The sequence below is a fragment of the Chiloscyllium punctatum genome, chromosome 45 (assembly GCF_047496795.1).
Source record: "Chiloscyllium punctatum isolate Juve2018m chromosome 45, sChiPun1.3, whole genome shotgun sequence".
NCBI classification, from domain to species: domain Eukaryota; kingdom Metazoa; phylum Chordata; class Chondrichthyes; order Orectolobiformes; family Hemiscylliidae; genus Chiloscyllium; species Chiloscyllium punctatum.
Window position 1 is genome coordinate 57,341,987 of NC_092783.1, and position 16,652 is coordinate 57,358,638.

The 16,652-nt window shown below is 42.0% G+C and overlaps 2 protein-coding genes across 4 annotated transcripts in view; one reads left to right on the forward strand and one right to left on the reverse strand.

The window, feature by feature from the left end:
* The window catches only part of LOC140467462 (uncharacterized), a 70,343-nt gene extending 67,061 nt beyond the window's left edge, over positions 1–3,282 (forward strand). The window contains exon 15 of the mRNA XM_072563855.1: positions 576–3,282. Coding sequence (XP_072419956.1) covers positions 576–1,252 — 677 coding nt within the window. The 3' untranslated portion in view covers positions 1,253–3,282. The remainder of the gene's footprint in view (positions 1–575) is intronic.
* Positions 3,283–8,536: 5,254 nt separating this feature from the next.
* dstyk (dual serine/threonine and tyrosine protein kinase) overlaps positions 8,537–16,652 on the reverse strand; it is a 117,385-nt gene continuing 109,269 nt past the window's right edge. For all 3 annotated transcript variants that reach the window (XM_072563857.1, XM_072563858.1, XM_072563856.1), the window contains one exon: positions 8,537–15,124. In XM_072563857.1, coding sequence (XP_072419958.1) covers positions 14,949–15,124 — 176 coding nt within the window. In that variant the 3' untranslated portion in view covers positions 8,537–14,948. The remainder of the gene's footprint in view (positions 15,125–16,652) is intronic.

A 16,652-nucleotide genomic window follows, 5' to 3' on the forward strand; every position in this document is an offset into this window, starting at 1 on the left:
CCAGGACAGGTCATTCTGCTATAACATGGCAGTTCTGTTCCTGTGCAACCGCCAGCTGTAGAAAATTGCGCTGTCGAAGATCACCAATAGGAAATTGCTATGCCCATTCAGTAGAAAGCTTGCATTATCCAAACAACATCTACAATTTGGTCAATCATGTTATAGACAATTTGCACTGATGAAACACGCGTTATGGCAGAACCACCTGTAATGTAACTACTACAACCTGTGTAACAATATAAACTAGTAACAAAATCAGAAACTCAGCAGGTCTGGCAGTGTCAGGAGAGACAGAGACAGAGACAGAGACAGAGACGGTGGGGTGGGGGGGGGGGGGGGGGGGGGAAAGGAGAGAGGGAGAGGGAGGGTGTTAACGTTTCACAACCGGTGACCCTTATTCAGAACCGGAAGGTGACTGGACCTGAAACATTACCTCTGCTTTCTCTCTCCACAGATGCTGCCAGGCCTGCTGTGTTTCTGCAGCAATTTCTAACTTTGATCCTGATTTGCAGCAGTCACAGTCCTGGCCGGTTTATTTTTGTTGAACGTAAAATCGGTATGATTTTCTTTGACAGTCAAGCTGCTGCTGCTTTGCTCCTGGGATCACAAGTATTTCCAGGGAGTGATTGAAGCCTTTGCCTGGTACCTTGAGCAGGACTGCAAGTGTGAAGTGATCCTGGAGATCTGGGAGAGGAGACAGCTCGCCAAGACAGGCGCAATGATTTGGCTGTCGGAGAAACTGGCCACAGCGGATAAAGTCACCATCGTTTGGTCGAAGGGGGCGGAGCTGAAATGGAAATCCAAGTCCTTGCTTGAGGAGGACCAGCCTTATTTTGTGGAATTTGAATTTGGTGACTTATTCACCCCAGCCTTGGTCAGTGTCGCAGACCACAGCCCGAGGGGGTTAACTGAGAAGTTCTCTGTTGTTTACTTTGAGAGGATCAGCGCTGGGGTCAAAGTGCCCGAGATCTTCAGGAAAAAGCAGATTTACAAACTGATGGCTGACTTGCAAAAATTCCAGCACACGCTCCGGTACACCACAGGGACTGACTGGACAGACAGCAAAGCTAGGCAGAAGCTGGTTGACAGTATTGAGGCGTTCGCCACCTATCAGCGACTCTCCCCTTCCTGGTTTGAGGACTGGCATCGCAGAGAGGGTGATAATCAGGTCTCCTGCTCTTCATCTGCGTTTCCACAAAATATATTCTCCACATCAGACCAACCGGTGATGCAAGAGAGCAACCCCCTCTGAACTCACATCTCACGGACCCCTCACCGCATCTGGTCAGCACAATCCAGGGTCAGAGCCCTGCATGGGAAATAACGTGATGGACAATGACAAACCATCACCCCTACCCAGCAATGCCCGTGTATCAGGTTTGGTTTATGATACGGGTTGCAGTGTTCCTTAGCAGTCCTTGGCAGTGTCCTCTGGGTATTACTGCTAATAGACGCTGCCTCCTGCAAGCAGTGCATCAGAGTGAAGACTACCAGCAACTGGTGATGGAGAGCTGGGACCACAGTCTGCTGACAGGGTAACTGCGTATGGGCTTTGTCTGCTCACAGTTCACAATGTCCTGTTCCAATTAGATCCTGCGTTAGTCCATCATAAACATGTCACAGAGCATCCTCTGCTGCAAGGAGGAGGACGACCCTGGCCCTGGTCTAGGCCAGGCACAATGGGCTAAATGGACACCGTTGCAGCTGCATGATCACACTATAAGTGCCTCCAGTTGCTTTCCGTATGGAGTCAAAGTTATACAGCACAGAAACAGAACCTTCGGTCCAACTTGTCCATGCCAGCCAGATATCCCAACCTAAACTAGTCGCACTTGCCAGCACCTGGCCCATATCCCTCCCAACCCTTCCTATTCACATACCCATCCAGCTGCCTTGTAAATGCTGTATTTGTACCGGCATCCACCACTTCCTCTGGCAGCTCATTCCACACATGGACCACCCTCTGCATGAAAAAGGTACCTCTTGGATCTCTTTTATATCTTTCCCCTCTCACCCCAAACCTATGCCCTCGAGTTCAGGACTCCCCCACCCCAGGGAAAAGACTTTGGCTGTTTATCCTATCCATGCCCCTCATGATTTTATAAGCCTCCAAGATCACTTCTCAGCTGCCGATGCTCCAGGGAAGACAGCCCCAGCCTGTTCAGCCTCCCCCTATAGCTTAATTCCTCCAACCCTGGCAACATCCTTGTAAACCTTTTCTGAACGCTTTCAAGTTTCGCAACATCTTTCCGATAGGAAGGAAACCAGAATTGCATGCAATATTCCAACAGTAGCCTAACCAATGTCCTGTCCAGCTGCACCATGACCTCCTAACTCCGGTCCTCAATAGTCTGATGAATAAAGGAAAACATACCAAACGCCTTCTTTACTATCCGATCCACCTGCGACTCTACTTTCAAGGAGCTATGGATCTGCACTCTGAAGTCTCTTTGTTCAGCAACACTCCCTAGGACCTTACCATTCAATGTACAAGTCCTGCTCGGATTTGCTTTCCCAAAATGCAGCACCTTGCAATTATCTAAATTAAACCCCATCTGCCGCCCCTCGGCCCATTGATCAAGATTCACGCAATTCCTTTTGACGATGCTTTTGTTTGTGGTGTCTTGGGGATATGGATCATGATTTTAAAATCCCAGGCATTCCTTTGTCATTGCTAGGTTGTCCTCATCTTGTCAAGACTAAACTTTGATTTATGGGTTGTGAAATCGATTGGAGCTGAATTTTGAAGCTTGTAACATAATTGTTAAACAAACTGAAAAGCTCTAATTAATATCGTGTGACCCACACGGTCACATAAACTTGCAGTATTAAAGACCTGGCTAATGTTTATCATTATAAACCCAAACTGTCCTCCCTAACAGCATTGTGGGTTTATCTACAGTACATGGACTACAGTGATTTAAGAAGGTAGCACACCACCACCTTCTCAAGGACAACTAGGGATGGGCAATAATTATTGACCCAGCCAGCGATGCCTCTGCCCCATGAGTGAATATTAAAAAAAACATTGATTTTGTGCTTCTAGATTGAATGTTTGTCAATGTTCAGATAGGGTTCAGTGCTGAAGTAGTGTCACATCAGACTCAATATGTTAACTTTGTTTCCTCTTCACTAATGGTGCCAGATCTCTGAGTTTCTCCAGCAATTTCTGTTTTTGTTTAAGATCTACAGTTCTTTCCTTAATTAAATGATAGAGTTTGTTTGGTTAATATATATTAAAAAAAAATCATAGAATATGAATCATTTGTCCTGAGGCAGGAAGAAGGCTGTATTTTTAAGAATAAACCTTCACTTTAAACTGCATGTTTTTGGCATAAAAGAGTTGCTTTTGTGAGGGATGGAAGTCCCAGATTGATGGAACAGCACTTTGAAGCAATGAAGCACCATTCCAGAGTTCAGTTCTGAGGAAGGGGCACTGGACCAGAAACATTAACTGTTTCGCTCTCCACAGATGCTGCCAGACCTGCTAAGATTCTCCAGAAATTTCTGAGTTTTGTTTGTTTCAGATCTCTAGGACCTATGAGTCTGTGACTCTATCGGCAATTCTTTGTTTTGTCACATTCAAGATGGTGGTGTGAGCTATCTGTGCCTAGGTGGGATTGTGGGTGATGGGAATCTCAGTTGCACCAGCATGCGTCTGTAAACGAGTGACATCTCTACAGCATAAAGGTGATGGTGTCTTTACCTGACTGTACTTAGATGGGACAGATCCAAAGGAGTCCTGTGCATTCACGGACAACCAGGTGATGATGTTGAGTTCATTCAATGACTCAGTCCAGTGCTCTCCGCAGAAATAACAAAGAATGCCTTTATTTTCCCAGTTATTTGCAATGGTATTTCTCCAATGACTAGTACCACTACAAGAATATTCTCCTAATTAGTGTGACCTTACTCTCACTATGCTGGGCATGCTCTGGTGTATGATCGTTCCATAACTGAGTGGTGTTAGAAAGACACAGGCGGTCAGGCAGCAGAGGAGTAGGAGAGTCAATGTTTTGAGCAGTTCTTCTCTTCCCTGTGACTATCTGAGCTGCACCATCTTTAAGACTGGGAACCATTGCTTAATCATATGGTAGTGACATCACGCTGCCATATTCTGTTCTGTGTATGCACAGCTGGTGGTACTGTCCATAAATGCTGCCCTTGCAACATAGCAGCATCGCAGGCAGGTAGCTGGTGTCTCACTGTGGCACTCTTCACACTGAGTCAGAGACTGTGGGTTCAAGCTTTGCTCAAGAAACAAAATCTAGGCTGATAACAGTGCAGCACTAGGCTAAAAGATCCATCTGTCCTCTGAGGTGGGCTGTTAAAAGACAAAATCCCACAGCTCAGCAGGACAGTTCATGCACACATCCACAGATATAACAGAGGATTGCACTCAAAACATTGATTTTCCCACCTCCTGATGCTGGCTGACTTGTTGTGTTCTTCCAGCTTCCTGTTTGTCTCTTTCAGATTCCAGCATCTGCATTTTGTTTTTGTCTCTTACCCAGATCCTGAATATTTCTCTTGTTATTTTATTCCTCAGCCACCAGGATACTAACAATGACTATTCTTCAAAAAGGACTTGCTTGGCTGTAAACCAGGGATAACATGAGACTTTGAGAAATAGCTATATAAGTGCAGAGGTCTTCTTGGTCTTGGTCACATATTCAACCAGTGGATGAACTCAAACCTCAAAATGCTTCTTGAATCTTCATTTCCTCTTGCCAGAGCCATGTGCTCAGTCCCCAAGTCAATAAGTTTAGCTTTTGTTTTCTTTTTGCGTAAGGGAAGAACGTGAGCTTATTAAAGACCATAATTGCAGCTCCACAGGAGTACCTCCCATGACTAACCAGTATAGTAACCAACAGGATTATCCAGTAATACCAGCAGCTGAAACTATGACAAGTGCCATTTCTCACCTTGGAGTAGGGGAGTTTTGGCTTTAGTCCTAGCTAGTATTTATTTCTCAATCTTAGAGCATCAAACATTACAATGCAGCACAGGCCCTTCAGCCCTCAATGTTGTGCCGACCAAACAAGGCCATTATCTTCTGTGCAAGCTAGGAGCCATGTTTCCTACATTACAACAGTGGCTGCACTTTCAAAGCATTTCAGCGTAGGAAAACCTGAATGTGACGTTTCTTTCTAGAGTACCTTCACACTGAACCAGCACACTTGCAGAAATAACACAATCATTCTGTTCTGATGGTAAAGTGGTAAACCCCCTACCTCTGAGCCAGGATGCCCAGGTTCAAATCCCACCTCCAGGGGCACATCCACATCAGAGGGTGTGATTCAAAATATCTATTTTCATTGTCCAACCCCACAGCACCATCGTGTGGTAAAGTGGTGAGAAACAGGAACACCAAGACCCATTGGATTAATTTTAAAGAAAGTATTTTACCAGCACAATCCCCAGTTTACTAATCTTGACTATGACAACAGCCCAGTTATCAGAGTGAACATCCAAAGACAGCAAAATTAGAGATTGACAGCTTGAAGATGCAAGACATGTAGTAAGTGTACAACATGCATAGGCTCACAACAGGATAATTTCAAAAAACACTTTTAATGATACATGGGCTTCAGTGGTAAGACTAGTCAAGCACATTGCTATTGGCCAAACCAGGTCAGGACAATAGATACTCTTCCCTAAATGACATTAATGAACAAGACAAGTTCCTGTGACAATGATAGTTTCACAGTTTCTTGACTGATCCCACCAGTAAGCACTTGTCAGATGGTTCACTTGTAATTCTATTTGTTTATTCATGAAATTGAGTGTTTTTCCTAAAGCTTTCTATGCTGGATTGTAAATTCTCTGTCTGTTTGGATCAATTTTAATGTTGTGGTTAAGTGTTTAAAATGCTAATTGCGTATTTACTTAAGAGGAGGGGATGGCCTAATGGTGTTATCACTAAACTGCTAACCTAAAGTAGTCAAGCAGGAGACTGGGAGAACACAGCAAGCTATGCAGCATCAATCCAAAGACCCAGCTAATCACCTGGGATTCAATACTGTCACAGCAGATGGTAGAAATTGAATTCAGTGTAAATGCTAGTCTAGTCAGTGATGCCCTCAGCCCATGAATAAATTTTTTAAAAATTCAGATAAACCGAGCACTGAACAGCATATAATCTCCTGGCTAAATTGAATGCGTAGTTACAAACTAAATTACACAAATAATTTTATTCCTTTTCCATAAGCTTACAAATCAAGCAGTATTTTAAAAACAAACTATTCCTCATCCATTTCATATACATCAAAATGCCACTTGACTATCAACCATGGTGCCATGGAATCCTCAGTTGAGGAAAATGGATATTGTGAAGGCGCCCCCTTCACACCCACCATCCCACTGCACACGCCCCCACCTCCCACTGGCACTGCCTAGATTTACATCCTTACCTGTCCAGGAGGCAGTTGCCTGTATCAGAGGTGGTGGTAAATGTGGGGAATGCATGCAGTTATCCTTCTAGCATTCAGAGGAAAGGTATTGAAACAAGTGCATCATAGGCACCCCAGCATTGTGTGAATAAAGAAAATAGCCAGGAACTATTTTTGTAGCTGAATGTGGACTTTCCAACTGAGGAGAAAGTGGGATCAACTGAATCTTGCACATTAGTAAGGGAGGTATTGCCATTCACTCATGGGAATGGCATCAATCATAGTGACAGCAGATTCGCGACCAATGAGCCACACCAGAAGAGGGACATGCTGCTTGCAGTCATGGATGCCCACTCCAACACATGGAGTTATACAATGGAGATATCCTGGTTGACAAATAGCCAGGCTTAGAGATCTGTTCAAACCTTGAAGCAGGCCTTAAAGACCTCAAGGACAGGGAGGCAACAAGTTCCCAGCATGCACTAGTACACCACGAGACGACCCAGCATTCACCACCACTCCTAATGTTCAGCTGCTAGCAGAGAACCAGATCTGACTTACTGCAAGCTGGAAGAGACCAGAGGAGATGGTACAGGGAAATCAAAAAGGACAGATGGCCAGAAGATTGGAATATGCTCTAAGAGGAGCATACACATCTGGGGAAAAAGGGATCCCAGCACTGGTGACTGCTCCAACAGAGCCATTGTCTTATACAGTACATTCAGGGGATTAACTAGTCTGGAGGAGACCTGCTGACAGGCTGGTCACCACATCTCACCAACAGGGGGAGGGGACTATCCTTCAGAATAGTGAGGAAGGGGGTTGACTGAGTCATTTGTCATCCAAGGCAGGACTGACCACACCCAGAGAGAAGAGATAACAGCAGTGTCACAGAGCAACAACCAGAGTTGGACACATCTGCAGAACAGGAGTTTCCAGAAGGCCACACGAGGAAAGGCTCCTGAGATGACAGGAACTGCCATTCTCAAGCGACTAATCATGTTGATGCAGTCTACAGCCAGATCATCTATAGAGGAGGAAGTGGTCACTCCATGGTTAGCATGCTTTTGTAAGTGTTCCTGACTCTGCACATGTTGGTTACAATGCCTGTATAATCTTGATAACTGTTGTATATATGTTTATCCACGGGAGCTTTAAAACAAAGGGAGGGATATTATGTCCAGTTGGAGTGTGCTCCTTTAAGAGCTAGCCATGTGACTCAAAGGGGCAGAACTCAAACAGCAGCTGTGGAGATGGGAGCATGGTCAATAAAGTGTTCCTGTCAGAGTTAGTATTTGTCTACCTGATTCCAAAGGAAGCACCAAAAGTCCAATTCAGTTTCTGCTCATTAATTACCCCCAGGATATTGACTGTAGGGAATTCAGTGATGGGTAATGGCATTGATGGTTAGATTCTTTGCTGTTAAAGATGGTCACTGTGTTACTTGAATACCAGGCAAAGTCACCATATTGTTGCTTTATGAAAATGCAGATGGACAAATCGTTGGTAATGGGACACGCACATACATATTGACAACAACAGGAAATAGTATCAGAGCGCAAATGAGAAGATCAATTTCTGCTGAGGGGATCTGCAATCTAGTGATGGAAATGGTGGTGGACAATCAGGAGGCTGGAAGAACACAGCAAGGCAGGCAACATCAGTAGGTGGAGAAGTTGATGTTTCAGGTGTAACCCTTCGTCAGGGCTGGAGTTTGGGTGTGGGGGAGCTGCAGATAAAGGGGGAGGTGGGGGCAGGGTGGTGAAGTGGGGATAGGTGAAGACAGGTAGAGGGTACTACCTGGTTGGTCAATGGGAGGAGTGGAAGAGGAGGAGGGGCTGAAAAGTAAGGTTATTTGCCTCCCTCAGATGTGCACGAAACGGTGTTGGAAGCAGATTCTCTAGAAACTTTCAAAAGCAAATTGGATAAACAATGAAAGGGAAAATGTTCAGTACTATGGCTAAAAGAGTTTTCTTGCAGAGTCAAGACAGTGCTAACTTTTAGTGCTGTAACATTCCAAGTTAGAATCAAATGACTTGACTTGCCCCGCCCCATGTGAATGGAACGTACCTTCTCACCGACCTTCCAGCCCATTTAAATGTGGAATGGTGAATGTAAACAGAAAAGCAACTTGTGATATTAAATTTAAGGAGTTGGTTAATGTTCATCTTTATTATAGCACCTTGTATTTTGTATATTTTTTCAGTTTTCTTGATTTAAAACAGGATTTTACAGCACAGGCATTTTAACAACCAGGTATTTTTTTTTTAAAAACACTATTTTAACTTTACTCAATGGCTTAACTGGAGAAAGATTACAAGGAATACACAATGGTAAAATATTAAGAATGCATCCAACTAGTTGTTTTTCAATACAGAAGAGTCCAAGCAGATTTAGTATTTTAAAAATCTCCATTATGATGCCAAGTCTCATCACCATTTACATTAAAACAAAACAAACCTGTATCAGAATGTACAAACATAAAAGTAAACATAATTGTTCTATGCAGGATTGTGCTAATGAATTGTGCAGTTGACCAATAAGATCTTCCCCAAAGGATTCACCCTTATTATGACATACGGAGTTGTTGTTTCATCCTCCAGTCCCCTCGTAGAGAAGGGCTGGTGGAGGGACTTCCCATCCAAGTAGACACAAAACACCCTTCTTGGTGGTAGTAGTATTCTTTCTCCAGGGTTTAACTAAGGCAGCAAGGTTCAGCAAGTGCTATATCTGGTGATTGGAAAACAATTAGCAGACCACCACCTGGGAATTTAGGGCATCCTGACTGATGTCTAAGGCAATACAGGATAGAAGGGGAGAATTACGATTTAAAAAAAAAACACAATACTAGTCTGCTGAAAACATTACTGCCTTTTCCCGTAAGAACAGCACCGTGCTGGTATCAGCAGAACATTGTCCTATTCACCTAGCTTGAGGCCTAACAAAAGCCCTTCCCTGTTATTGTTATCAGAATCTGCTGCACCAAGAGTGGTCTGAGTAACAGCTACCGCTACAGGGACCTCCTTTAAGTATTATTTGGCTATTGCAACCTCAATATATTGGCCTCTCTCTCAGGATTCTGTCATTGATACATACTGTTTACAACTGAACTAAAGTTGAGAACATTTGACAATTAACCCAACAACCAAAACGCCAGTTAGGCCCTCAAAACAATTAATAATCCAAAAACAATTTCTCCCCCAAAAACAAAACGTAAATTAATATGGAATTGGACTAAAATACAGACCATAAATGTAAAGAATTACAAGGGACAAGGAATAAGCTTTCTAGATTAATTGCTATTACAAAATTAGAAGTAAAGTGCATTGATTTAGTCAATTATATAATACAGTTTTGATTAAAAGATTAATGAACCTTTATCAATATTTCTCATGTACCATATTCACACATTACACCTGACTATAGCTTGATTTTGCTGAGTACATTATACAAACACAGTTTAACATGTCAAGGGGCAAAAATCTTAAGAAACCGTATTTAATTTACAGCTTGGATCTGCAGGTGTCAGATGAATTGAAACCATGTGCACAAGTGTATATTCAGCTTGGGCGATGAATGAGAAATCGAGTGCCTGGTTATATCTCAGAAACACACTCATTGGTCAACTTCTATGGCATACGGACATCGTGAAATGTCACCAAATCAAGAAATGAGAAAGGATTTGGAAAACCTGATAAGTGAAGTGAGAGAAAAGAGAAGGTGCAAGGTTGTGTGCAGCAACGTTAAGCATAGAGTATACATCTTAGGAGTTTTTAAACAATGTTTAATATGGAGTGGAAGTGCCTTAAAAAAGGAAATAAAACCAAAAATGGTTTAGGTAACACTGCAAATAGATAGGAACATCTCACTTAGAGTTGCTTTACATGGGCAGTTTTCCACCCCTCACCCCATCTCGCCTGCAATTTGAATGCAAGGAAAGAAAGTCAGACTCCTTTTGATAGGTAGGGATTTACAAAACAAGGTGCAATTGGTCTTACCCTGCAAAAGGAGTCAAACGTGTGCAGGAGGACATACCTTTTTAAAACTGCAGCAGCCAGAGGCCTACTGGTTTTCCATAGTGTTTTAAAAGGTAAAACTGGATGGAGCTGAGCTCACCCCCTCTGCGATTCAACGCTCTATAACAGGTTTCAGCTCGATGCAGGAACCAAGTAAACACGCTGGTTGGGGGCGGGGAGGGGAGGGGAGGGGGGAGGTAGAGAGGTAATAGAGGGGCTGGGTGTTCCCGGTGCAGCTGACAGTCAAAGTGCTTTCTTGTTAAAAATTAAATATACAAGCCTCTATCTGCAGCTGAAGTCTCTGTCTGCAGCTGAAGTGCGATAAAAGGGAGACATGCCTGTCACCATATTTTTGCAACCCAATTTATACAAAGCTCTTGGCTTCTTCCAAGAAATACTGACCCATCACCTCAGACAGCTTTTCTAAATGGGATGAGAGGTGTTAAGAACATCTTACAGGTCACTGTGTGACTGAGGAGAGATTTACTTAAGTTTCAATTTAAAATTGGTGTACTGGGACCACTGTGTTAAAATAATCAAGATTCAGTGATCTGAATTAGTGTTATTACAATCTATTTATATCTTCAATAGTTTACCTTTGAATCCTGCATGTTCAACTACCAATAAAAGAAATAAAAGGGAACAACTACCTAATTTTATTTGATAAGAAACCTTGTTGTGCTTTTTTTTTTAAATATATAAAAACAGGCAGCTCCTTGATACTGGTGGGATAATCAGCTTGCCTCCTACATCTAGATAGCTACCTGCATTTAACCTTCATCATTGCAATGACTTGACAAACTGTTACCCGACCATTTCTCCCCCTAGCGTTCATACATCAATCAGTTACAGATAGTACATGGCACCTCTTTGGACTCTCCAGCTCAACCATCCAAGACTTACATTTCAATCCCTTCACTCAAAAGCTCAGTGTTTAAACCAACAAACTCCCTGCCAAGAAACTGAACACAAATCCAGCCATACCAAGGGTCAGGATTACCTTTTACATAAAGATTTTACACAGCAGACTCCTGTTTTTCCCTGGAACAACACGCACGTGTGTGTGTGGGAGGCTGGTGCAGAGAATAGATTTGTTTACTCAAATACATGCACAATTCAGAATCCCTCACAGCAGGTGGATCTGAAAACTTGGCAATCAGGTTGCACATAAAAAGACGACGTGCAAGTTAACTGGCTAAAGGTTCACTGCTTTCAGGTTATAACCATTTACTTTTAAGATGGGGCTGGTTTGAAAATCAAACAAATCTTATTCAGACAGAATAGATCAAATACTACTGTCGCTGTTAGTACAGTCTCTGGGGTAGGGGTGGTTGGTTGTGGTGGTACAGGGCCTCAGGGAAGAAAGTTCAGAGAATCACAATCCAAATTTAGGTAAGATTAAGACAACACAAATGAAACCAACTTTAGGTTGTGTGAACAGAGACTCTCCCAGTTGGGTCTCTGTTTTGATGGATTAAATGTTTTCTGCAAGGTGAAGTTAAATACTTGGCTACTTGCAAGTGCTCACACTATAGCAGCTCCTTCCTCTTCACTTTTTAAAAACAAATTCAAAATTATATGCATTCCCATCCCTTCTGTCCAATTTGTTTACTACATTCATTGGGACTAAATGGGGTAAGGAGCATTCATCCAAGTGTAGCCTTTCAGAATGCTGTAATTTCTCCAAAGACATATTGCAGATTGAGGCTTCTGTCACTTGTGCTGTAAGATTTGGAAACAGGAAAAAAGTTGGCTGAAAACAACAACTGATTTGTAATTGATCTCTGCACAGATCAGCAAATAGATAATACCATGTTAGGACCCATTACTCCACCTACATTCTCACAGTAACGCAAATTAGGCATTAAAAGTTTCAAAGTTAGAATTATTGGGCCAAGTACACAATGATGCTATTTGCCTTTTGATCTCCTCCCAATTTAATAAATTATTTTTCTACTGCACTGTTCAGAAGATTTTTAAATGATAATATATGATGCTTTTGTTCCAAAAGCAATACTGGTTAAAACAATCTAAGGAAAGAACAAAAGGCTCATTGGTAATGAGGGGTACCTTTCTCACATATCCTAGGTGAAGCTGTCCTTATGGTACACTTAGATCCGAAAAATTCCACGTACCTCATAATTCTCACTTGAGAAACCGTAACTATATTCCATATTATCACTATTTCATGTTACAGGTTTGGACATAACAGGTCTCAAGATGTTAAGGCCAGTCATCTCCTATACTAAAACATCTTGCCAAATTGTTTCGTATTAAATGTGTCGCTCTTTAGACAATCTGACCTGAGATTGGGGCCTTCATTCTTTCATTTAAACCAATAGCTGACACTCAAGAACCATTCCCTCAAAACAGAACTAAACACTGTCCCAGACAGCGAACGAAAGACCAACAATTCAATAACTGTATTCTGCACCAAAAGCATAAAACTAAAATATTCAAAATACCAAATAAGTTGCTACAAGAGTCTGTTCTAATGCAACGAGAATGATTTTTTTTGTAATAAAGTTAGTGTTACATCACTTTCAAGTAGACTGTAGAAGGATGGAGTGTCGAATCTAGCAAGCTCAGTTCAGAAAAAAAAAACTTGGCTAGATGTGCTGGTGTCAAAGTGCAAATTTACAGATTGTGTTTTAAGGATGTACTTGAGGTGGTAATTTCCTGTCACTTAGACCTTATTCATTGGCTCTTTTGGCACAAACTCAGATTTAACATAACTAATGTTAAGACCCACACAATGTATCATTTTTTCATAATACACAGATAAAAGCATTCTGCCATCTTTCATTAATGCAAAAAGAAAGGAAGCATTGAAGAACCAAACTTCATACAGATAATAGATTTCCACTGGGCAAATCTCAACACAGTCCCTTCATGCTGAGAGAGGGCTAAATACACTGAAGTAAACAAAGTTCTACACACGTTTAAAAATAACACAAATACACATGCATAAAAAAACAGTAGATGAGAACACAAAATAATCACCAATCAGGGTGAAAATAGGTTTGGCCAGAAATAAAAGCCAGAAGATGGAGAATCTTGAATCCAAATACCAATTTTTCATGAAAACAGAATGGAGTGTCAAACAAGGCCTGCCGATTCACCATCTCCTTTGTAAGATCCCTTACCATAACTCACCTATCACTGAGCAACAATACAAAATTTGCTTATAACCAATGTGCTCTTATAACCTGGCAACCATTTCAGAATAGCCAAAATCTGATAAATAATTTAAAAATGGAGCTGAGAGTAATGGAAGGTACAATAGTGTTAAATGTTGGGAAGGGTCTTCAATCCAAAGGCATTCAAATGCTTTCATTTCATGGCTAGAGAGAAAGGTCAAGATTGTCATAACCTCTCTCCCCTTCTCGGTCAGGTATGACACCTACTTTAGGATCAGAAGTTGAAAGGCCCATTGGATGACAAACATGTGGGTGACAGCTGAATGTAACCATTGACACGTTGCTAGAAGGATTAAAAGTAAAAATTTGAATTGCTTTCACCTTTCAGGCATCAATGCTTTCCGTGCAGCCCCAGTTCCAAGGTTTTAATCAACTAAATGATTATGTGCAGTAGTGATATTGTTCTTTGATATTTTGTTAAAGATTATAATGCAAAAGATCCCAATGAGCTGTTTTAGGGCAATTAAAATAAAGAGAGGTAGCAACAATTCTTGTATGAAACAACATTGAGCACAAGCAATGTCTGAAAACTACTGACCAATACCTTCAAGAGAGATTCTGGGAGAGGGACAGGCTGGTGCAGAGAAGTAACCATGTCCATTTTCCAGCTCCAATCCATTCACACAGCAGTAAACTCAAGGAAACTGTGAAACGCTGCATAATTTCCCAACAGCTGTGAGCTCCAAAGATAAAAATATAAACATAAAAATAGTGCAAAGTGGCACTATTTGTGGACAGAGAAAGGAGGACAAGTGCTAGTAGTGCATAAACATATACTACCATGCTTAGTATTGGAAGCTGTTGACAGAAAATGAATGATGCATGGTGCTAATTATTGACCAAAATGTTTCTGTTCCTTTCCACCTTCTTCCCGAGCAAAAGAACATTGATCTACGAGCTGCAATCCCTGCAGTCTTCCATGGATCAGAATGGAATGCAGAGAACGAGAGAAGACAGGTAATAAGAAAACAGTTACATTCCTATGTACATACACCTTTTAAATGGTATTCTGTGCTAACTTGGGGGAACCATAAGCAAGGTTTGCTCAAAAATACTGTCTGGCAAAAAAAAAGCTAATGAGTTCCTTGCATTATTCCCAACAAGCTGCCCTATTGCAACCCCCTACAAGTCCAAGACATTGGATAAAAAATCTCAAGTTTTGCTTTCTTGCTGCATAGCAGAAGGTAAACAGTAATGCTGAACTAGTGTTAATACTTATACTGCGCTCAATGCAAACAACCCTGCCTCAATAAACTGAGTTCGTCTTTTGCTTTCTTTTCTTCTCCCCACTGTGGGGAGTTACTGTAAATCCACACGGTCTTCCCCCAATCTCATCACGTTTAGCCATCTTTGCACAGTGTCCCGGAGTGACTTTTGCAGAGTCTGTCCATGATGCTTTGCAGGATGGGCTGAACAATTCCTAGTAAGGGCCTCTGGGACGGGTCACCATTCCAACATGCCTCCATCAGCTGCCAACATTCCTCGTCAAATGTAGGGAGTCGTTCTGGCCGTGCACCTAGAACCAAAAGATTCAAGTTACACGACATGAAGGGGCCCATTCAGCTTAACTCACCTGCACTAACACTTTGTAAATGGTAGCCAATTAGTCCTGCAATTGCTCGAACGTTTCCCAATTGTGGGTGTACCTAAACCAAATGGATCACAGTGGATCAAGACAACTGCTCGTCACCACCTTTGAGGGCAATAAAATGCAGGCTCAGTGATGCTCACAAACCATAAGCAAATGAATAAAACAAACTGCAACTCATTTTGACTGGTTGCCCTGCCAGCAAAAATGTCGCAACTGAAAAGATATAACCAGAGCAGAAGAGGGAGGAAGGAATAAATGAAAATTAATAAAAGAATGCAGACCGATAGTACTAGGGCATAAAATGATACATATGGGAATGTGGCTTCACAACATCTATACCCAATGTCTTGGCTTGTGGCATCAGTTCTGAACACTGATGCTTTCTTAAGTAGATGTAGTTAAAAGGTCATTCATCCATAAGGATGTGGGAGAGGTTTTCATCACTGTTTATAGTGTTCTTGCAAAGGATTGACAGGGTTTCAGTCCACTCTAATGGCTCAGTGTATATATGCCTTGTCTTCTCATGAAGCATAGATTATTGTTAGCATGTGTAGAATATAGAGGTTAAAGCTAGTGCTTCTCTCAAAAAAAATTCTGTAATCGTATTGGGATCGCAATAAAGTTAACCCAAGTACTTCTGTTAGTCTGTAATATGACCATGTGAAAGGCCTAGGTCTTCAGTTATTGCAATTGCTATCTGTGCACTCCAGTATTTAAAAAGACAGCAGCAAACCAGAGCAAAAACATGGTGACTCCACTCACTGTGCTGAATTACACTTATGGAGGGCAATCTCAGATTATTCAAAGCAGAGAAAATTAAACTCTTTAGCAAACTTTATGCTGTAGAAGTACACTAGGCATTTTTGCAAGGTTTGTGAAGCTCAGGTTGAGGTTTAGGATGTAGGTTTGCTATCCAGACGTTTCATTACCTGGCTAGGGAACATCAGTGGCGACCTCCAAGTGAAGCAAAGCTGTTGTCTCCTGTTTTCTATTGATATCTTTCTCCTGGATGGGGTTCCTGGAGTTTGTGGTGATGTCATTTCCTGTTCGTTTACTGGAGGGGTTGATAGATGGCATCTAGATCTGTGTGTTTGTTTATGGTGTTGTGGTTGGAGTGCCAGGCCTCTAGCAATTCTCTTGCATGTCTTTGCTTAGCCTGTCCCAGTACGGATGTGTTGTCCCAGTCGAAATGGTGGGTTTTTTTTCCATCTGTGTGTAGGGCTACGAGGGAGAGAGGGTCGTGTCTTTTTGTGGCTAGCTGGTGTTCGCGTATCCTGGTGGCTAACTGTCTTCCTGTTTGTCCTACGTAGTGTTTGCGGCAGTCCTTGCGTGGAATTTTGTAGATGACGTTAGTTTTGTCCATTGGTTGTACCCATGGACAAAACCAACGTCATCTACAAAATTCCACGCAAGGACTGCCACAAACACTACGTAGGACAAACAGGAAGACAGT